The sequence below is a fragment of the Anguilla rostrata genome, chromosome 5 (genome assembly GCF_018555375.3).
Source record: "Anguilla rostrata isolate EN2019 chromosome 5, ASM1855537v3, whole genome shotgun sequence".
NCBI lineage: Eukaryota > Metazoa > Chordata > Actinopteri > Anguilliformes > Anguillidae > Anguilla > Anguilla rostrata.
In genome coordinates this window covers 57,610,824-57,632,468 of record NC_057937.1, presented here as the reverse complement: position 1 = coordinate 57,632,468, position 21,645 = coordinate 57,610,824, and the positions used below count along the sequence as shown (strand labels likewise).

Genomic DNA, 21,645 nt, shown 5'->3' with positions numbered 1-21,645 from the left:
TGTTGCAGTTTACTCCCTGTATTAGTCTATTTTAGGAAACCACAGGTGTTCGAGGGGTATAGGCTGCAGACCAGTAGTCACGTAGTTATTTGGAATTTCATGAGTTTGTTCTTCAGTAGGCTTCTGTTGCTGAGGTAGCCTAACTAACGTTTCGCCCATAACCTGCATTTCAGACATGTTTTCAGCTCCTCTGAAAGACCGTGTAGGCTATATCGTGAAGAAATAGGCTCGATGTTTCTGTGAACTGATCCCACCGTGGCTATTGTCAAGCTATGCCCTTTAAGTCATAGGAACAGTTGGCAAGGTTAGGCACTGGGTAGCATACTAATTAGCTGAATAAATTACACTGTTTGTTTATCTATTCTCGGAAACCATCCCTTTGTCTAATTGTGTAAAATAATGTTCAAATAATTAAAATTTGGTCATAATTGTTTTTCAAAATTAGCCTACCATAATTAAGGGGAAATTAATCCTAATTATCTATGTAGGTACGGACACCTGCTGTTTATTTAGAGATAATTTTACACACCTTTCAAGTCTCTCTCCATTTCTTTTAGCCTACTTATTTGCGAGCAGATTTAAGGCGTTTTGTGCGTTTATTCACTAACATTAGTCAACTTGCTATTTTCCAAAGCATCAACGATGAACTCTTGATTCACTGATATCTGTTGCACGCAGGTGTCCCGTGCAGGTTATGACTATACATCGGATCTCATCTGTTCCATATGTAGTTTGGCAAATAGGCTACGTAATTCTAATGTTTTAATTTCAAAACAAACCAACAATTCTGAACGCGACATTGTAGAAATGCCGCGGTTATTGAACCGTAATAGGCTACGTGTAGCTAGCTGTGAATTTAGTTTGCCTAAGTGGAGAGCGATGCAGTGGTCTCTGCGCAACCCCTTGGCTCGATACAGTATTTGTTATTTTTTTCCCTCCTGTGAATACGCAGCGTGATACAAATAGCCATATAGCTACATAGCTAAGCTATATGGTTTTTTTTTAAATTCCAACAGCAACTTCATCAGACACAGCGAGGAGTCGGCGCCTGAACATAAATAGCATCCGCTTTTTCATTTACAAGCTACGCATCCTCGAGAGTGGCATAGGAAGAGGAAAAAGCGGAGCACCACACTAGACATCCGATAAAGGACCTGCCCGTTCAAATCACAGGGTGAGAGTAGAATGAATGGACGCTTCTTATCAAAACGTTTTACTGCGTGCATCGCGGAACAGGTCGGCTCATTCATTCTTGGGAGAAGCTAGAAGTGTCCGTAGACTCGAAGCGACCGAGATTAGCGAATGATGTGATCTGAGATTTCCTGACATGGTAGCAGCGACGTTTTGTAGGAAACACCGCTGCAACGCGGCCCTGAGAATGAATAAAAAAGAAACGGCGTATTTCCTGTCGTGGTTTCAGCTGTGCGTGTAGGCTATCGTTTCCCCTTCCGTCTTATTTACTTCATTCTGGTAGAAGCGAACTCCGCCTGCGAACTCGCGAGTGCAATGCTTTTTTTTTTCTGGGGAGACGAACTTCGGCTCAGATGTAACTACGAGACGGACAGCACGAGTCCTGAAACGTTAGAACTGGCCATTGTTTCTGTTGTGTGGGGACGTTACCGTTAATTTGTGCGAATGTGGCGTTTCTATTAAATGCTGTCCATGATGCGAATAAATATTCATTTTATTTAGACTTGCAACGGTACTGATGTAGCATAATATATGCATTTCGATGATACAGTGTAAGCCTTATATTTGGTCCCAGTTTATATGGGACGAGCACGGAATATCCCAGTCTGAGGCGAACATGAGATCTGAATTTCTTGAAAAATCGTTCGTTGCTTTTTTATTTGTGCTATTCTAACGTTGTACTAACGTTTTGTAGGCTACTTTCCAGAATTACATTGTATCCATATCAATATTAGATTTAAAATAACTAATTGACTGGAGGGGTGTCAGCAAATCATTTCTGAATAGCCTACACAAAATGTATTTATGTGAGGTGAAGGTGTTAAATATCTAAAGCATTATTTGCTTCAAAACACAGACTTATTGGGTAACTGACACAGTTAAATGTTTTATTCACTAAAATGATTGCAGTTGTTACTTATGAAAACACCTTCGGGGTGCAATTGAGTACAAAGCGTTTAGCATCAGTAACGGTCTCCCACGCAGTTTTTAAACTTGTAATGAAATGATCACGGGTTCGGATGTGAATAGTCACGTGCTAATTGCTGCAAGGTGATGTTTGTGTGTGTGTGTGTGTGTAATTCTGTAGCCTATCTCTGTATGCGCACGCGTGTGTATGTGTAATACTGTATCCGTGCGTGTTTGTGTGTAATATTGTGTCTCTCTCTCTGTGTAATACTGTATCTGTGTGTATGTGTAATACCATATCTGTGTATGTGTAAAGCTGTATTTGCGTGTGTGTATGTGTAATACTGTGTGTGTCTGTGTGTAATACCATATCTGTGTGTGTGTAATGCTGTATTTGCGTGTGTGTATGTGTAATACTGTGTGTGTGTTTGTGTAATACTGTATCTGTGTGTATGTGTAATACCATATCTGTGTGTGTGTAATGCTGTATTTGCATGTGTGTATGTGTAATACTGTGTGTGTGTGTGTAATACTGTATCTGTGTGTGTGTCTGTGTGTCTATGTGTAATACTGTATCTGTGTCTCTCTTGCTGCCCAGGTTTGGCCTCTCACCATCATGACTGCACTGAGACAGAGGAAAGGAAGCAAGGGGAAGGAGAGCAGTCAGGAGGGTCAGAGACACGACCATCCTGAAGACCTCCCAAAAATCCCCCCTGCAGGTGAGGGACTGGGTCTGAGCAGCTGTGTGCTGTGAGTGTGTCACCGCAACACCGCTGCTACTACTAATACTCTTACTAATACAGCTGTCAGGACTGCAGATGGGGCGGGGGTGTAACCATTTAAAATTTTCTACAGTTATATTGGTGGGGGGGGGGGCAGGGGGTGTGACAAAATATTATTTTCCGGGACCTGACTATTCATAACTGTGGCCCTGACTGCTACTGTTAAAATTACTACCACCTGTACTCCTGTTGTATTGCTAATACTATTGTAATTACTATTACTGCTACTATTACTAGCACTACTGCTACTACAAGCCATTCTAATAATAATTATAATAATAATAATAGACTGCATTCATTTAAATACACTTTTATATAGCACCTTTCATCTCATGATCCCAAAGGGCTCACAGCATGGGGGGGTATGACTCAGCTGTAGGACCCCCCTGCTCCCCGAGTGATGCACAGGAGCCATTTTGCGCTGGAAACGCTTGCCACCCATCAGCTGGGTGGCAGAGTGAAGGATTAATTCAGCCAATTACATAGTGACATCACACGGGGGCGGGGGGGGGGCTTGCTTCTTCGGCGCGGAGGGCTGAAGTTCTCCCGCTGATATAACTGTGTGCCCTGCAGTTACGTACGGGTCTCTGGCCCAAACCGCTTCTAACCGCTCCAAGCTGGCCGCCGCGCTCACTTCAAAGGCTGCGGGTTTTAGGAAAGGATTTTTGCAAGGAGGGAAGGAAGCGGTACCGAGTTTCTTCCAGTTAAGAGAGGAACATAATTTCTAATTAAAATGAGGCCCTGGCAGTCGTCTTCAAAGGGAAGGCACTGAGCATGTGCAGACAATTCTGCCTCACCTTTGATGGCTGGGTTTCTGAGCCCTTTCAGACATTTGGGTACATAAAAAAAATATATATAAATGTATATATGCTGGAAAGTATATATATATATATATATATATATATATTTGTGGCAAACACGCCTGCCACAGGCCACCGAAGTGGCTTTCCTTGGGGCCCTCCAGCACAGAGACACAGGGAGATGATGTTCAGACAGTCCACATTTATTCCACGAGGGTTTGGCAAGATGGTAACAGCCAAATGAGCAGATGTAAAAACCCTGTCATGACAGAGAGCTCCCTGGTGTGGGTGGGGATGGCAGATTTAACCTGTGCGCAGTGATTACCTCACTACGCACAGGTGCAGCCACTCCTGTTCCTGGGTCCAATTAGCCTGGCCAATTATCTAATTCTTCACCAATTATCCAATTGGCCAGGTCTAATTAGCTTGACCCAGGGCAGGTGTGGCTGCTTAAACCAGCCATCCCCACACCACATACCCCCAACGCCAAACTGAGGCCAGGGAGAATCACTGGCCGAAGCCTACCCCCCTGCACTCCCAACAAAGCAAAAGACAAATAAAAATAAAAACTCTAAACACGCTAAAAAAAAAAAAAGTCAGGGTGGGTGGCCCCGGAACAGTCCAGTATATGCTGTGCCCCTCCTTCTGACGACAAGGCAGCCCTTCTTCCTCCTCCCTCCCGGAGCACGGGAAGTCCTGGGCTGCTCTGCTGGCTGGTGGGGGCGTCACTGGCTTGGGCTGTTCCAGGGGCTGTGGTGGGGTGGCTGGGCTGGTGGGCTGGTGGACTGGCCGTGTGGTGCTGGGGACCAGGAACCCTCGTGGCTGTGGTGGCCGCCAGTCGGCTCTGCTGGCAGGCGGCTGCAGGCTTATCCCCTCATGGGCTCCGGGCAAACCAACCAGGCCAAAACAAAGAACTAAAAACAACCAAAACGGACGGAAAGGAAGCAAAACGGCGCGGCCACCGCTCGGCGCGCGCCGTGGCTGACCCGCCTTCCCGGCCAAGTCCAGCTCACGGCGCGACCACCTCTCGTGCCCCGCCCGCGCTGACCTGCCTTCTCGGCCAGGTGCAGCTCCTCAGCATCCCAGCTGAGGATTGCCTCCTTCCTCCCTGGTCATCTTCAGCTCCCCATTTTTGGCCCGGAGGATCCACCCGAAGCCCTGTCGGGAACACCTCAGCCGCCCCTCCTCCAGTGTGCTTCCTGGCTGGCCCTCCTGTGCCTCTTTGCTGTGCCGGAGGAGCCCCACGTTGGGCGCCACTGTGGCAAACACGCCTGCCACAGGCCACCGAAGTGGCTTTCCTTGGGGCCCTCCAGCACAGAGACACAGGGAGATGATGTTCAGACAGTCCACATTTATTCCACGAGGGTTTGGCAAGATGGTAACAGCCAAATGAGCAGATGTAAAAACCCTGTCATGACAGAGAGCTCCCTGGTGTGGGTGGGGATGGCAGATTTAACCTGTGCGCAGTGATTACTCACTACGCACAGGTGCAGCCACTCCTGTTCCTGGGTCCAATTAGCCTGGCCAATTATCTAATTCTTCACCAATTATCCAATTGGCCAGGTCTAATTAGCTTGACCCAGGGCAGGTGTGGCTGCTTAAACCAGCCATCCCCACACCACAATATTTAATGTAGTTCATTTTATTTGAGTGATGTACATGATAAACCTTGTGTCTGCAGGTTTGTGGACGTGGTGGACGGTGGCGTGGGGGACAGCCGGGGGTGTCGTGGGAGTGTCCCTTGGTCTGCTGAGCAGCGTCTATGTGGCAACCTTGCATGAAAATGACTTGTGGTTCTCTAACATCAAGGTGAGATTCCGGACCTCTCTTATTTCGTTTCTGTTAACCGCACCTTCTTCTTCCATAGCAAGCCCCGTGCCCCCCCCTCCAAAACACCTCTCCTGCACTCCCTTCAATCTGCACCTCCACGGGACCGAGTCTGGGAAGTATCCAGTGCTCGTTTCCATAGTGGTCCGCCGCGCTCTGCTAAAGAAATGAAGTCTGGTCGCCAGTCTGAGCCGGAAGAATCTCTCCTGAGTCCGTCTGTCTGACCCACGCGGCGTTTTGCGAGAGGTTCGTTTCCCTGAGAGCGCACAGCGAGTTTTTGAACTCCCTTCAAGGAAATTTTCTGAAGGGTGGTTTTCCGGTGGTTTTCCGATGGATGAGGTATCGTTTGAGCGCTGGCCAGGAACAGAGTCGTTTGGACGGCGTTTTCGGTGTGCCTGAGCGGTAGAGGACGCTGATTACGTGTTATGGAAGCGTGACTGATTCACGCTCCTCGGCTCCAGTTAGAACCCCATTACCATTTTGTCGGACTGCTGTTGTGAATGCCAGAAACACCCCGAGCAGCAAAAGTTGAAGTAATTTTCCAGATGCATTGTAAAAATAAAAGTATTTTCTGTGAAAATCCAAAGGATTATATAAGCTTGCCAGCACTTTATTTTATTTTGTTTTGTTTTTTGTTTTGTTTTGTTTTGTTTTTGTTTTTTTAAACTTTGAGGCAGTTTTTACTTTAGGCTTTCCAAAGTTGCGGCAGGACAGTGAATGGACCGAAAAATCCTGTGTCATGTCCATTTTAAAATGTCATTTTTTCGCCTTTCTGAAGTGGTGACTCAGTTAGCCTGATTTGCTGTAAAATGTTTTTTTTTCTGGGCAATGCTCAGTAACCCCTTATATTCATTGTCTTTTTAAGTTTGCGGTGTTTCGTATATTTCCCCCCATTGTAAGTAACATGCTGTAAAAGAAAAACTGTGAAGTTCATAACTCATGCTCTTTGTGTGATTTATTTTGCTTCATTAAGAATCTGGGTCTTGTATGTAACACCCACCCCGCCCCCACCCCACCAAAAATAGAAGAAAGAAAACAGAGAAAATAAAAACTGCATGTAATAATTCTAAGTGCACCAATCCGCTTCAGTGATTGCTTGAAATCAACACTGAACAGTACACAAACCAGATGCACTCCTGGTTATTTTTTAATTTTTAAAAATTTTTTATTTTGGGTGGCATTCCTCCAATTTCATGCTCCACCTCATCCCCTACAAGCCAGGCGGGTGTTCCCAGTCTCACTTTTTCGGGTCGCTTTTTTTTTTTTCACGGATCGGGCTGGGGGTCTGGGCTCGGCGATCGAACCGCGTGTTCCAGAGCGGGGCGTGTCAGACGTTACCGCCTGAGTGCTCAGAGGTCGTTCCGCCATATTGCTCCGGGACTCCGCCGCAGTCCGCGCCGTGTCTGCGAATGCCGTTCGCCGCAGTCTGAGCGCTCGGGGCGACATAGCTCAGGAGATAAGAGCGGTTGTCTGGCAACCGTCCGATTGTCTGGCAGTGGGAGGGTTGCCAGTTCGATCCCCCCGCCCTGAGCGTGTCGAAGTGTCCCTGAGCAAGTGACACCTAACCCCTAATCGCTCCCAACGAGCTGATTGGTGCCTTGCATGGCAGCCTTTCACCGTTGGTGTGTGAGTGTGTGTGTGTGAATGGGTGAATGAGAGGCATCAATTGTAAAGCGCTTTGGATAAAAGCGCTATATAAATGCAGTCCATTTACCATTTGCTCGTGGTTTTCCTTCAATCACGTCCTTTCAGGGGGACGTGGCTGCTGCCTGTGCAAAAAAAAAAACATTTTAAAAAAAAATTGTGCATAATGGAATTTTTTTGATTATTATTATTACCGGTGCTGTTTGTACGGCGCGTGATTCATCCCGTCTCTGGCTTTGCCCTTTGTAGAGAGGGCCCGGAGCAATGAAAAGGCTCGGTGTCGGGGGATGAGAGATGACAAAACCTTTTCCATGTGTGTTCCCCCTGACCTCCCCCCATGACTCGCCCCGCAACTGGAATCAGAATGTTTTTTTTTTTTTTTATTCCACGGTTTAGGGAGGGAAAGAAAAAGCACCTACGCTAGGGGAAAAAGAAATGGGTTTTATGGGAAACGCAGAGTAGGGGGTTGTGTTTTAATCATCCGTCCGAGCAGAGCAATGCACCAGGGGAGAGGCGCAGTCCTTGCTTGGCTGTGCTGGTCCCAGAAAGGTCTGTTTTTGTCAACGCTGTCGCCCACACATTGTTTCAGCACCGCTATATTTCTCAGGTGTCTGTTCTGCCCCCTCCCCCCCCCCCCGTCCCTCTGCGCTCCTGTGGCTGGTTATTTTTGGATGGGGTGCAGCTGTTACTGGGAACCCTCAAAGTGTCCCGTGTGGAGTCGCCCTCGGGCCAGTTATAGTACCTTCCGGGACTATAATAGTACCTCTGTAGCTCTTGTTTCAAAATATCAAAGGGCTTTAAAAAAAAAAAAAAAAAAAAAAAAATCATCTGGGCATTCTCCAAATAATGTTCCAGGCGGGGTTTGTGCGATCGCACAGAGAGGTCGGTCGCCGTGGAGATTATCCCCCTCCTCTGGCCGTAGCTCTCTCAGTCCGCCTGCTGAAGCCGTCGAGGAGCGGGCCTCCCTGTCTGGAGCTGGGGAGAGCGGGAGGAGAGCTGGGGAGAGCAGGAGGAGAGCAGGAGGAGAGCTGGGGAGAGCAGGAGGAGAGCTGGGGAGAGCAGGAGGAGAGCTGGGGAGAGCGGGAGGAGAGCTGGGGAGAGCTGGGAGAGCGGAGGAGAGCTGGGGAGCTGGGGAGAGCGGAGGAGAGCTGGGGAGAGCGGAGGAGAGCTGGAGAGCGGAGGAGAGCTGGGGAGAGCGGGAGGAGAGCTGGGGAGAGCAGGAGGAGAGCTGGGGAGAGCTGGGGAGAGCTGGAGGAGAGCGGGGAGAGCGAGGAGAGCGGAGGAGAGCTAGGAGGAGAGCTGGGGGAGAGCAGGAGGAGAGCAGGGGAGAGCGGGAGGAGAGCTGGGGAGAGCGGGAGGAGAGCTGGGGAGAGCAGGAGGAGAGCAGGGGGAGAGCGGGAGGAGAGCTGGGGGAAAGCCCTCCTGTTTTTACACCTCTTCTGGGATGTGACTCATTCTTGTTTTACAGCTTAAAAGCCGTGCAGTTTTTTTTTTAGGTACTCAATCCCGGTGCAGTAATGGGTGTAAACAACGGGACGAGAGTTGTTTTTGAAAATTGAATTTTTTTTTTTTGCGCGCGGAGAGCCTTCCCCGAGGAGCCCGTCGCGCGGAGGGGAAAGCCCTGCTGCCGGTCTGCCGCACGACCTATGACCTCACGGGAGGGGGCGGGGAAATCCGGGGGCGTGAGGAAGAAGCAGGAGTCTTGCTCGCTCGCGCGCGTGAACCCATCCTCGGGACATGGCAGCGAGGAAGAGGAGGAGAGGCGAGCCGAGAGCGGCGGCGGCGGCGGCGGTGGCGGAGTCGCGGCGGGCCTCGGCGTTTCGGATAACGCGCCGACGAAAGGGAGCGGCGGCGACGGCGGAGAAAACGTCCGGAAGGTTCTCCCGGCGGTCCCGTCTCGGCTCGGGCGGGCCGTGGCCATGGCGACGGGGGCGGCGCTGGCCGCCTTAATTGGCTCCTTTCAGGCCTGGCGCGTGTTCTCCATACACGAGAACCTGCTGTGGTTCTCCAGTCTGGAGGTGAGCGCTTCCGCGATGAAGTCGTCTCATCTCTCCGCTCGATTGATGGCGGCTTGCGTCTTTCAGGCTTCTTCCAGTCTCAAAATTGGATTTTATTTTTCCGTTTTTCTTTTTTTTCTTCCCGTGCGCTTGTGCTGCAGATACCAGGTTTTGGGAAAATAGCGAAGGCTTCCCCGTTTGGATGCTCTCAGAGGCTTGACAGACACTAACAGGGGCTTTGAAAACTTTGATTGTGTATATTTGTTACTGCCTTGTGCACACATGACCTCTGAACAGCGAATATATCAAATCTGAATATTTATCCCTGGGTCCTGTGGCAATTCTCATGTTATTTTTCCACTGTTTTATTTTATTTCTTTTGAGGGGGGGGGAGGGGCTATTGCATCTGGTTTCTGCATGTTTGAAATGCAGTGTTTGCAACCTCATAGGTGCACACCTCCGAGTATATGTGCATGCTTTATAAACGTATTAAAATATGTTTAATGTTTTTATATGGAGAAAATATTTTATATTTCTGTGCTCTTTGGTTTTTAAGTTTTTTTTTTAATCCTCTCCTGTTGTATTTCAGGAAGTTGAGCGTGAAATCTCCTTTCGGACAGAGTGCGGCTTGTACTACTCCTACTACAAGCAGATGCTGGAGTCCCCGTCCATACAGCAGGGTACGGTCGTTAATCTTTGTACACTAAACACGTGGCGGGACGAGCTCCCCGGCTTCCACTCGCACTGTTAGAAAATAGCGCTGTCCTCCGAGTCTTCCTTTTTCTTTTTAAGGGCAAAAAAAAATCCCTCCTTTCTCGCCGAACTGCTGTTCGGACGTAGTTATATTGTGGTAAGTAGCGCAGTTGATCAGAAGAGTTGAATTTTCTCCGAACAACTTTCGGCCTGCGAGAGTCTCTTTAATAGCGGGCCTTTTCAAAGGGAAGCGGTTTGTTTTTCTCTGAATGGCGAGGCCAGCTGTTACGTGTCCTGGTCCCGCTTTCCTGGTCGCCTCTCCCCCGCTTACGCAACGCAAGAGCTATTGTGAGACGGGTCTGTTATGTTTCCATAGGAACAGAACGTTTTGACCAAAAAAAAACAAGTCTAATTCAGTTGTGATGCAGCACGAACTGCTTTCCAAGCTTCTGTTGCTGTGGTGGTTTGCGTGGGAGAAGCTCTGACGCCTCTATTGTCTCCGCTCGAGCGCATGGTATCTTTCACCTCCACATTATCGACACTTGCCGAAATCTTGGCCGCGAGTACGACCCTCCCAGTGCCCCGCCGAGGCAGCTGTGCCGGTCTTAAGTGCGTGCTTAAGGGGCGCGCTCGTTCCTATCGGTGGTTCGGAGGAACGCCCTGGTCCTGGGAGAGGAGCGCGTGGATTTTTATCAGCGCGTGCTTTAATGTGTGTGTGCGTGTGTGTGGTAGCAGCTGTGTGCGTACGGATTGTGTGATGTAGCTCTATCGCGATGTATGAGGAAAGCTGTAGGGAGTGCTAGCGTGTGTGCGTGTGTGTGGTAGTAGCTGTGTGCATACGGATTGTGTGATGTAGCTCTATCGCGATGTATGAGGAAAGCTGTAGGGAGTGCTAGCGTGCGTGTGTGCGTGGGTGGTAGTAGCTGTGTGCGTACGGATTGTGTGATGTAGCTCTATTGCGCTTCATAAGGAAAGCTGTAGGGAGTGCCAGCGTGTTCAGTGACGATGGCGTGATCTGTGTGTCGTCCGTCCTCCCGTCAGGCCTGTCCGATCTTATCAGCGACAACGCCACCGAATCGCGACGGACCGTCAATCTCCTGCAGCGAATGAACATCTACCAGGAAGTGTTTCTGAGCGTTCTGTACAGAATTCTCCCCATCCAGGTGAGAGGCGCTATATATATATATATATATATCGCGGGCCTGCCCGTGCCTGTCCGCTCCTGCGGTGCCACCGCAGGCAGGCGCCGGTACTGCGCCTGTTCACCTGGCTGCTCTGTGCCCGTTGCAGGAGTACCTGCAGCCGGTGTACTTCTACATCTACACTGTGTTCGCCCTGCAAGCCGTGTACGTCATCGCCCTCTACATCACCAGCTGGATGCTCAGCGGCTCCTGGCTGGCAGGAGTGCTGACCGCTACGTGGTACATCATCAACAGGTATACCTCACACGCTACACTCACCTGTGACATCATCGACAGGTATACCTCACACGCTACACTCACCTGTGACATCATCGACAGGTACACCTCACACGCTACACTCACCTGTGACATCATCGACATGTATATCTCACACATTACACTCCCCTGTTACATCATCATCAGGTAAATCTCAGGCATTGGACTCACCTGTGACATCATCAACAGGTAAAACTCACACGCTACACTCACCTGTGACATCATCAACAGGTAAATCTCAGGCATTAGACTCACCTGTGACATCATCAACAGGTAAATCTCAGGCATTAGACTCACCTGTCACATAATCCACAGGTAAATCTCAGGCGTTACACTCACCTGTCTCATAATCCACAGGTAGGTCTCCAGTAAAACGGACTTAGTGCCTCATCAGTGGGTAAATCTCAGCAGGAACTCTCATAAAAAATGTACGAAAAAGTGCATGAAAAACAGTCACTGGGGTGGTACCCTACAGGAACATAAAATTGTTCCCCTATCCATGGGTTTAATAATTCTTTTGTAACTTTATTGCTTGTAAAACATTCTTATTAGTACCCAAAGTACATTATTGTACCTTTCATGAATTAAATTTGTTTCTTAAAGGACAGTAATGTACCTCTGCTGGACCTTTATTTCTGAGAGTGCAAATTGATGACACATCAACAGGTAAATCATGTGAAATGCTCACCTGATAAGTCATCAGCAGGTAAATCAGTTTTTACATTCACTAGGTGCACCATCATGTGCAATTGCTCTTTTCGCCCTGAAAACCGCTAGTAGTTGGCCGCGAATGCACTGGCACACATGCACACACACTCACACATGCACACTCACACGTACACACACACTCTCACGCACACGCACACACACACACACACACTCTCACACACACGCACACAGACACACACGCGCACACACACACACACACACACACTCTCACGCACACACACACTCCCGCGCACACACTCACACACACACACACACACACTCTCACGCACACACACACACACACACGCACACCCACACGCACACGCACACGCGCACACACACACACACAGACACCCACACACGCACACACACTCACACACACACACACACAGCATGTGGAGCAGATGTGGCCACGCTGAAACGATCCGCTCTCGTTCTCCTGGCGGAGATGAGTCTGTGTGCTTCAGTGCGCTGCTGCAGCCGCCCTGTCAGATGCGTTTAACGTCACCTCGCCCCCCCCCCAGTCCCCCACCCCCCCCCGTCGTCGGGCGGAGCGGGGAGCGCGAGCGTAGATTTGGGCGTTTAGCACGCCGCGGCGCGGCCGCACGGAGCTGACGGTGCCCTCTGCTCGCCTGCTGCAGAGTGGACACCACGCGGGTGGAGTTCACCATCTCGCTGAGGGAGAACTGGTCTTTGCCCTTCTTCGCCCTGCAAGTCGCCGCCATCACCTGCTACCTGCGGCCCCGGCTGAGACCTCTACAACAGGTGAGCGCTCTTCAGAGTGTGCACTCACACTCACCGTTCACATGAGAGAGAAAGATCCGGCGCTTCCACCGCCATCTTTATAAGGGTTAGAGTGAGAAAGATCCTGTACTTCCACTCTCATCAAGATCCCCCACTTCCAACCCTCATCTTTAAAAAGATCAGAGTGATCAGAGTTCAGCTACTGACGTTAGACAGCAGACATGGGACAGACCTCCATTTATCAACAGTTGAGCCACGGATTTTCTGTGTGGTCTAACAAATAATGGATCATTTTTCCTCCTGAGCAGGATACAAGGCCTCTTTTAACATTCCCATCGATAATATTAAAGGGGTAGTTCACTTTCTGGAATTTCTTTTTTTTATAGTATTTCAGTTTTAGAGCGTTTTTCATTGGCCCTTACAGTTTTTTATGTGCAATGAAGGACGTTTTAGACACTTACAGAGGTTTTTGACAGCCTGCTGGCTTTACAGTGGCTGCTATTGGCCATTTGGGGGTTCTGGGTCTGAAGCAGAAAAAAAATATATACGTCTTCAATCCAACTTGTAGTCTGTGCCTTGGAAAAGTATTCACACTCTATGAAAGTTGTCAAATTCTTCTGGATTACTAATGATATATATTCATATTTTCAGATCATTATTTGTATTCTAAACTAATATGCTCTAACAGTAAATAATTATGATTTTTAAAAATTCTGTCAGCAGATGTTTTAAAGAAAATGAAAAACTGTAGGGATGGTCTTTCTTGAGGCACAGACAGTGCCATTTTTGCACCACACATAGAACGTTGAATTTTGGCCAATAAAAGCTCTGTCATGGTCTTGCCAGACCGCAAAACATTTTCCCACCTTCCCATCTTAGCTGCGTGCTTTCCGGCAAACTCCAGACGTGCTCTAAGAGGGCTCCCCTAGAGCAAGGGCTTTCTTTTCTCGCCACTCTCCCGTGCAACATGCTAGTTTCGCGCGGAGCTCTCGAGGTTGTTGACCTTTACTTCACTTTCAGCCACTGAACCATGTAGCTTCTCCGGCGTGATTGTTGGCCCCTCCGTAGCTTCTTTCCTAAGTCTCCTCGGACGCTTCTCAGAAGGCTTTGAACTTTTCGAGAGCCTTTTCTCAACGGAATCCGGATGGTGTGATGCAGCTTCTGTTTCCTGACCATTGGTCCAGTGGTGCTCACTACGGTATCCAAACACCAGGATATTATTTTGTGCCCATTTGCTAGCTTATGTGCTTGCATTACTTTATCTCTGGCTTGTGTAGAGTGCTGTTTAGTCTTTATCTTTACACATTTTTCTCAGACTTGGAGCCTGACCAGTGGTCCTTGAACAGTATTTTTATTCAGAGTTATTTAGAGAGAACAGGGTTATTATCATTTCCACAGGTACAGGTCAGCGGTAAGGTAATTCTGTCCTCGTTATGGTAGTGTTTTCATCTGTGTAAACTTGGAGCTCCCAGACCATGGAGGTTGAATTTCGGTTTTTTATTTTTCCTTCAGATTTTTTCAGACATAAGACCAGTGCTCCTTCAGATGATTTATTTTGACTTTCTCTGTTTTTAAATAAAATATCAAACAGAATGAAATTTCAGTGTATCATTTGTGATTCAGTTAAATGTGAGAATTGATCACCAGTCTGGGTGCTTTTGCAAGGCACTGTATATATCTAGCGCATTTACATTCATGACTGGGCTCTCTGTCTCTCTGCAGAAAGTCTTTGGTTTCTTTTTTTCTTTCAGTGAATGTTTTGGTTTTCTTGTTGGTGCCTGGGGTTTTGTGCAGGTTATGGGTTTGTGGTTCTTTGTTTTCTCTGGGAAAATTGGCTTTGAGGTCTTGTGAAGGTTGGTGGAACGGTGAATAAAGCAGACCTTAAAGGTCTCTACAGAAAGTGGTTCTGTGACTGGTCTCTCCCTACAGAAAGTGGTTCTGTGACTGATCTCTCCCTACAGAAAGTGGTTCTGTGACTGGTCTCTCTCTCTCTCTACAGAAAGTGGTTCTGTGACTGGTCTCTCTCTACAGAAAGTGGTTCTGTGACTGGTCTCCCCTCTCTACAGAAAGTGGTTCTGTGACTGGTCTCTCTCTCTGCAGAAAGTGGTTCTGTGACTGGTCTCTCTCTCTCTACAGAAAGTGGTTCCGTGACTGGTCTCTCTCTCTCTACAGAAAGTGGTTCTGTGACCGGTCTCTCTCTCTCTGCAGAAAGTGGTTCTGTGACTGGTCTCTCCCTACAGAAAGTGGTTCTGTACTGGTCTCTCTCTACAGAAAGTGGTTCTGTGACTGGTCTCTCTCTCTCTCTCTGCAGAAAGTGGTTCTGTGACTGGTCTCTCCCTACAGAAAGTGGTTCTGTACTGGTCTCTCTCCTACAGAAAGTGGTTCTGTGACTGGTCTCCTCTCCCTCCTCACAGAAAGTGGTTCTGTGACTGGTCTCTCCTACAGAAAGTGGTTCTGTGACTGGTCTCTCTCTCTGCAGAAAGTGGTTCTGTGACTGGTCTCTCCCTACAGAAAGTGGTTCTGTACTGGTCTCTCTCTCTCTACAGAAAGTGGTTCTGTGACTGGTCTCTCTCTACAGAAAGTGGTTCTGTGACTGGTCTCTCTCTCTACAGAAAGTGGTTCTGTGACTGGTCTCTCCCTACAGAAAGCGGTTCTGTGACTGGTCTCTCTCTCTCTTTCTCTCTCTACAGAAAGTGGTTCTGTGACTGGTCTCTCTCTCTGCAGAAAGTGGTTCTGTGACTGGTCTCTCTCTCTTTACAGAAAGTGGTTCTGTGACTGTTCTCTCTCTCTCTCTCTCTCTGCAGAAAGTGGTGCTGTGGCTGGTCTTCCTCTCCAGCTTCTGTTTCTGCCTGACGTGGCAGTTCAATCAGTTCATCCTGCTGGTCCAGGCGCTCATCGTCTTCGGGCTGGACTGTCTGGACCTCGTCCCCCCCGAGCAGGTAACAGCTCTCCTGGTATCAGGTTCAGTCCCTAATTAACCAGGGGTAGCGTGTAGCCGAGGCAAAGCCAATAGAATGCGTCTGACAGCTCAGGAAGGCTCATAATTGCGCCAAAATTTCAAGTTAGCGAGGCGCGGACGGCTTGCTCTCCTGTGCAGATCTATGCTAATGAGTGCGGCAGTTTGACCCCTCCAGCAGGGGGTCGTGCCAATTAATTGGCCACTCGCTCTGGTGCTAAATAAAGACATTTTATTTTTGCAGCCTAAGGCTGTGAAAAAGATCTGGATGTTCCCTTGTTTTATCCGTGCTGTTTGTTTTGGAACTCTGGCCGGTGCGTTGGCCGTACCGTGAGGGCTCTTGGTTGTAGCTGATGTTTAAATGTTGACTGAGGTGCTGTTTCTCTGAGAGATGTTGGCAGTAACCCCGCCCCACACCCCACCCCACCCCTCTCCCGTCCACACACCAGGTGACGTCGCTCTACCTGGTGCAGGCCTCCAGCCTCCTGTCGGTGTGGGCCTTGCAGTTCTGCAATCCCATGATCCTGGGCTCCCTGGTGCTCAGCTTCATCGTGGCCGCCCTCTTCGTCAGGCACTTTCAGGTGAGGGCGGAGTCGCGGCGTCGCCAAGGCCAGGTCAGCCGCACCTGTGGGGCTTTGATCTCAGAGCCACAGGTGTGTCAGATAAAGTCAGTCTGTCGCTCAGCGGTAAAAGAGATGACGTGGCTGTCCACCCTACCATTAACTGACCTAGGGTAACTAGCATAGGCTGGGGGTTTGAGAAAAGGACCTTTTCAGAGAAGTTAAATTAACCTTAACTTGAATCTCTTCTGTAAATGGACCACTGATATCCTGTCCCTATCCCTGCTCTGTTTAAGTTAAGCCTAATTTATACTTCATTGCTCAACACTTCTGACTAGTATCATTTGACAAAAATAACATGTTTTCAATTGAAAAAAAGTGTTGCACGGTATTTTTTTCCAAGTTTTGTGTGCCTCTATAATTTCGGTTATTTTGAGGACACGTCATACTTTGTCACACTCTGTAATGAGAATCGCACCTTATCAGTACATTGTGATGCAGTGCGATTGGACAAATGTGCAAATGTGGGGGGAAAAAATGGTCAAGTGTTTGGCATCTCGTTACCATAGAGACAACAGAACCCTCCACACAGGCCGTTGCAAAACTACAAATGCCAACACAACCTAATTTGTCTCACACTTTGAGAGTGTGACACGGGCATTAGCTCAGAGGTAGACCGATTGTCTGCAGTCGGAGGCTGCTCAACCGCCTGCATGTCAAGTGTCTTGAGCAAGCACTAACCTAACTTTGGTGAATGGAGCACATTGTAGCGCTTTGGATAAAAGCGCTATATAAATGCAGTCCATTTACCATTTACCACGGTATAAATTAGCCTTTACAGTGGGTGTGGTGACAGTGTGGCGTTCTGGTGAAGGAAGCGGGATTTTGCTGCGGTACTTTTCTGAACGGGTACTTCACCCGCACTCCTCCAGTGAACACACAGCTGTGTAAACAGACGGTGAGCGCAGTGTAAGCCAGCGCTGTGGATCGGCCAAGATGAGCAAACACACGTCAGAGACACAGGCCTGATATTCAATCGGCATTAATCCTTAGCTTTGACTTAACACAGACACGTTCAGGCATCTGTTCTGTTTTTTCTTTTCTTCACGAGCACCGTTTTGGGGGGCTCATCTTGGTGGTTGCTCAACTCGCCAAACTGCTTGTTGAGCAGGAAAATCACTTTCTCACTTGCACTTAAATGTAAGTCACAACGAAGGACAAACGTTTATGGAAGGGCATAACTTTTAGTTTGAATATTGGGTTGGGGGGGTTGGGGGGGTGAAATGCATAGATTCTGAGAATTACAGCCCTCTAGAGGGGTTTTGGTGGGGCACCAAAAACTTTATTAAATGAACAACTGTGATGAACTGCTCATTTCTGGTGGAGGGGAAAATACTTCAGAATACTGATCCCAATCACAGCAGGAAATACCTGTCTTTGTGATATGAATTTTCTCATCATCATTCATCATGCTTTATTATTGGAGGTTATTTTGCCTGTTTGGTAATATTGGGGTGGTCGTAGCCCCGCCCCCACCCATTAATGCATTAATGACGCCATTTATGATTTATTGATGAATGCAGATTTACCAGTAGTGATCAGAAGGGGCCCTCCCATAGATCCCCCCCTCCCTCCAGGCCAACAGTTCCTGACAACCTTTACGATTACGCTTCCAGCTGTGCGCATCTGGTTTTGATCAATTCCAAAATCTGGCAGCCCTGTGGGGAAGGTGTGCAGGGATCCACTAGAGGGCGCTGCTGCGCTCTGGCCCGTGCTCACCTGGGCTGTTTGTGATCCTGGCAGAGGGGCCTGAGGACGGGAGGGCTGCTGCTGCGCCTCGCCAAACTGCTGCTGCACACTGTGCTGGTCCTCAGCCTGACCTTCACCCTCAACTATCTGACCAAGGTAACCCCCCCCCCCCCCGTCCCAAGGCTTTCCCTCAGTCCTGCCACCGCACCCCCCCCCAGTAAACCCGCCGATGGCGTGTGGCCGTTGACATGGCGATCCCTTCCCCCTTCACAGACCGCGCTGCAACTGAGATCGGACGAGCACATCTTCAAGTTCATCAAGGCCAAGTTCGGCTTTGGCTCCACGAGGTGGGTGTGCTCACCGCCCCCTGCGTCTGAGTGCACGTTTATCATTGGCCAGTTCTACCCTGGTGATTGGTCTCCTGCCTGTAAGAAGGCTTTTGTCATTGGCTATTGCTACCCTGTTGATTAGTCTCCTGCCTGTAAGAAGGCTTTTGTCATTGGCCATTGCTTGCCTGTTGATTGGTCTCCTGCATGTAAGAAGGCTTTTGTCATTGGTCAGTTACCCTGTTGATGTGGTTTCCCTTCTCCTGCTGTGGGAGTAGCGTACTCTGTCGATGCATTGAAAGGGTGCTGCAGTTGTGCGACCTGGCCGCTGCCTTGACCTCTGACCTCTGACCTCGTCTCTCATTGTGATCTCCTCTTCCTCAGAGATTTCGATGCCAACCTGTACCTGTGTGAGGAGGCGTTTGGCCTGCTGCCCCTGGACACCTTTGAGCGGCTGGCGGGGACGCTGATGGTGTACCCCTACCTCTGCACTCTCAGCGTGCTCCTGCTAATGCTTCTGATGGTGGGGCTACGGAACCTGAGGTACACCCTGGTGGAACCCAGGAACTCCCAACCATCTTACCATGAGTCCCCTGGGCACTGCTCCACACTGCTGCTCGGACCACTGCTCCGCACTGCTGCTCTGTCCACTGCTCCACATTGCTGCTCTGACTGCTGATCTACACTGCTGCTCTGAGTGCTGATCCATACTGTAGCTCTGAGCACTGCTCCACACTGCTGCTCTGACCACTGCTCCACACTGCTGCTCTGACCGCTGCTCCACACTGCTGCTCTGAGCACTGCTCCACACTGCTGCTCTGACCGCTGATCTACACTGCTGCTCTGAGCACTGCTCCACACTGCTGCTCTGTCCACTGCTCCACACTGCTGCTCTGACTGCTGATCTACATTGCTGCTCTGAGTGCTGATCCATACTGCAGCTCTGAGCACTGCTCCACACTGCTGCTCTGACCACTGCTCCACACTGCTGCTCTGACTGCTGCTCCACACTGCCGCTTTGAGCACTGCTCCACACTGCTGCTCTGAACACAGATGCTTTTACACTCTCTGACTCTCCACAGGTGCTGCAATACTCTTATTACCGACTATCTTCCAATTCTCAGAGAGGCTGTATTTTGCTGTAAAATTACTTCCCAGCCATCATACGCTATCTTTCATCTGGGCCTCCTGATTGCACAGACACTACTCAGTAAAACCTCAGTCCTGAAGCGGCCCAGCCTCTCCCCAAACATCTCAGAAAATAACATCAAATCACAATCATCTGCCAACACATTGCCTTCCAGATATGATACAGCATACAGTACATGCGTGCCTGCGTGCAGTTGTTTTGCCCATTTGCTGTTACTCTTACCGCAGTTACAGTTATAATGGTTGCATTTCTTCCATTTTCCCTTTCAGCGGTTCGAGCGGCGCTCGTTCACAGAGAGAGGAGGAGATAATCGGCCTTGGGCCAGACGTATCTTATAATCTGCTGCACACCGTGTGTTTCGGTGTCCTTGCGCTGAGCACCATGAGGTAGGTTTCCTTCGTTCCCGCTTAGAATGCGGATGATGAAATTTGGAGTGTGTGATGGAGCGATCGGTGCGAGCGGCCCTGACAAATCGGCTCTGTCATGTTTCTCATTCGCTTACCGTCACCCTTTCTCTCTTACTCTCCGCGTCCCTCTCCCTCTGCTTTTCTCTCTCTCTTGTCTCCTCCCTCATTCTCTCCACACTCTCCCTCTCTCTCCTCTGTCTCTCATTCTTTTCGGGCTCTCCCTCCCTCTCTCTCTCTCTCCCTATCTCCCTCACCCCCCTCTCTCTCTCCCTCCCCCCTCTTTTCTCTTTTTTTATTTCTCTCCCCCTTACCCCTCCTCTTTTCTCTCTCTCTCTCTCTTTCTCCCTGCCCTGTCTCTCTCTCTCTCTATCTCTCTCTCTGTCCATAGAATGAAATACCTCTGGACAGGTCACATGTGCGCCTTCGCGGCCTATGGCGTATGCGGTAAGGAGCTGTGGGGCCTCTACCTCAGGGTGATCCGCTGTCACTCTCAGACAAAGGTAAACAGAAGACCTTCTCTGGTCCCTCTCCATGTTCACTGACTGCATCCGTGCTAGTGATGCTGCCAGCCTTCAGTGCTCAGATAACTTGTGATCCATAGCATTGTGCCTCGGGTAGTGTCAAAAGGTACTGCGCACTCCTTTCTGAGAGGTTCGCTATTGAGTGCGCGGCTTTGAAGCTTCACAATAAAAAAACATTACCGTATGCTGCCACCAGATGGCGATGTTGTGACAGTTTACGTAACTCAAGTGAAAAGGCGTTTTTAAATGAAAGGATGATCATTTTAAATGGTGTGTTTTTCATTTTGTGTATTCTTATTCTCATTATACTTTTTTTTCCTTAGCTAAGGCTGATCAGATACACCATCCCGATTGTTATTCTGGCTTTTCTTTATTACAAGGTGAGGCATCCACTGTTATGGAAATAAGCATTTGGGCTTCATTGTGTTTTTATCCTTTTGATGATTTCTGTATCTGGGGCGTCTGTGGCTAGAGGGGCCACTTGTATTTTAATGATCAATAAAGAATTTCAGTCAATCAATCAATCAATCAATCAATCGATCGATCTCTGCTGGTGAACACAACTGGTCATGCACTACTGTTCAATCAGTACGTGAACAGCCATTATTTAATTTCCATGAATGGACAGAGGAGGTTGGATCGCCGTCTTTCAGCATTGACGCCCAGTGCGTTAGTCATGTACACAGACCCAGTGCGTTAGTCATGTACATGTCAGGAACAGGCCCAGTGCGTTAGTCATGTCCATGTCAGAAACAGGCCCGGTGCAGATGCATGGCGCAGTCGCGTCTTGTTGATTTGTTAAGCTGCCTCCGCTTAGCGATGATGCTACTGATGCGCATGGCTCTCTCGTGCCCAGAGACCCTTCCTCCTCGTGTTCATTGCTCTTTTTTTACCCCGCTTCCCCTGCCGCATCCAAAGTTCTGGCCCAAACTCATGGAGGAAGTTTCGGAGCTTCGGGAGTTCTACGACCCAGACACGGTGGAGCTGATGACCTGGATCAGGTGGGTTTCCTTCCCTTCCGTCCGGGAACAGGGGGAGGTGGGGAGTTGGGGGGGGATTAGCTGCGTGTAGAACACATTTGATCCACTCCCCGCGTGTTAAATAAATATACTTTTAAGTGACGGAATTCTGCGGTTGATTCAGTCGGAATTCTCTGGTTGATTCCGTCGGAATCGCGCGGTTAATTCCGTGAAGCAGCTAGCGGTTCTGCAGTGCGGCGCGTGCGAA

At 49.0% G+C, this 21,645-nt stretch overlaps 1 protein-coding gene across 2 annotated transcripts in view; it reads left to right on the top strand.

The window, feature by feature from the left end:
* Positions 1-580: 580 nt before the first annotated feature.
* Positions 581-21,645, top strand: part of dpy19l3 (dpy-19 like C-mannosyltransferase 3) — a 39,054-nt gene continuing 17,989 nt past the window's right edge. Inside the window, exons 1-16 of one of the 2 annotated variants that reach the window (XM_064337326.1) lie at positions 581-1,174; positions 2,696-2,816; positions 5,361-5,488; positions 9,737-9,827; positions 10,882-11,003; positions 11,131-11,276; positions 12,647-12,770; positions 15,554-15,688; positions 16,155-16,286; positions 18,069-18,170; positions 18,288-18,361; positions 18,725-18,883; positions 19,760-19,876; positions 20,286-20,397; positions 20,742-20,798; positions 21,337-21,419. In XM_064337326.1, the coding sequence (XP_064193396.1) occupies positions 2,714-2,816; positions 5,361-5,488; positions 9,737-9,827; positions 10,882-11,003; positions 11,131-11,276; positions 12,647-12,770; positions 15,554-15,688; positions 16,155-16,286; positions 18,069-18,170; positions 18,288-18,361; positions 18,725-18,883; positions 19,760-19,876; positions 20,286-20,397; positions 20,742-20,798; positions 21,337-21,419 (1,685 nt within the window). In that variant the 5' untranslated portion in view covers positions 581-1,174; positions 2,696-2,713. Of the gene's footprint in view, positions 1,175-2,695; positions 2,817-5,360; positions 5,489-8,528; positions 9,169-9,736; positions 9,828-10,881; positions 11,004-11,130; positions 11,277-12,646; positions 12,771-15,553; positions 15,689-16,154; positions 16,287-18,068; positions 18,171-18,287; positions 18,362-18,724; positions 18,884-19,759; positions 19,877-20,285; positions 20,398-20,741; positions 20,799-21,336; positions 21,420-21,645 lie in introns of those variants that run through there. The other variant, XM_064337325.1, reaches the window with a different exon arrangement.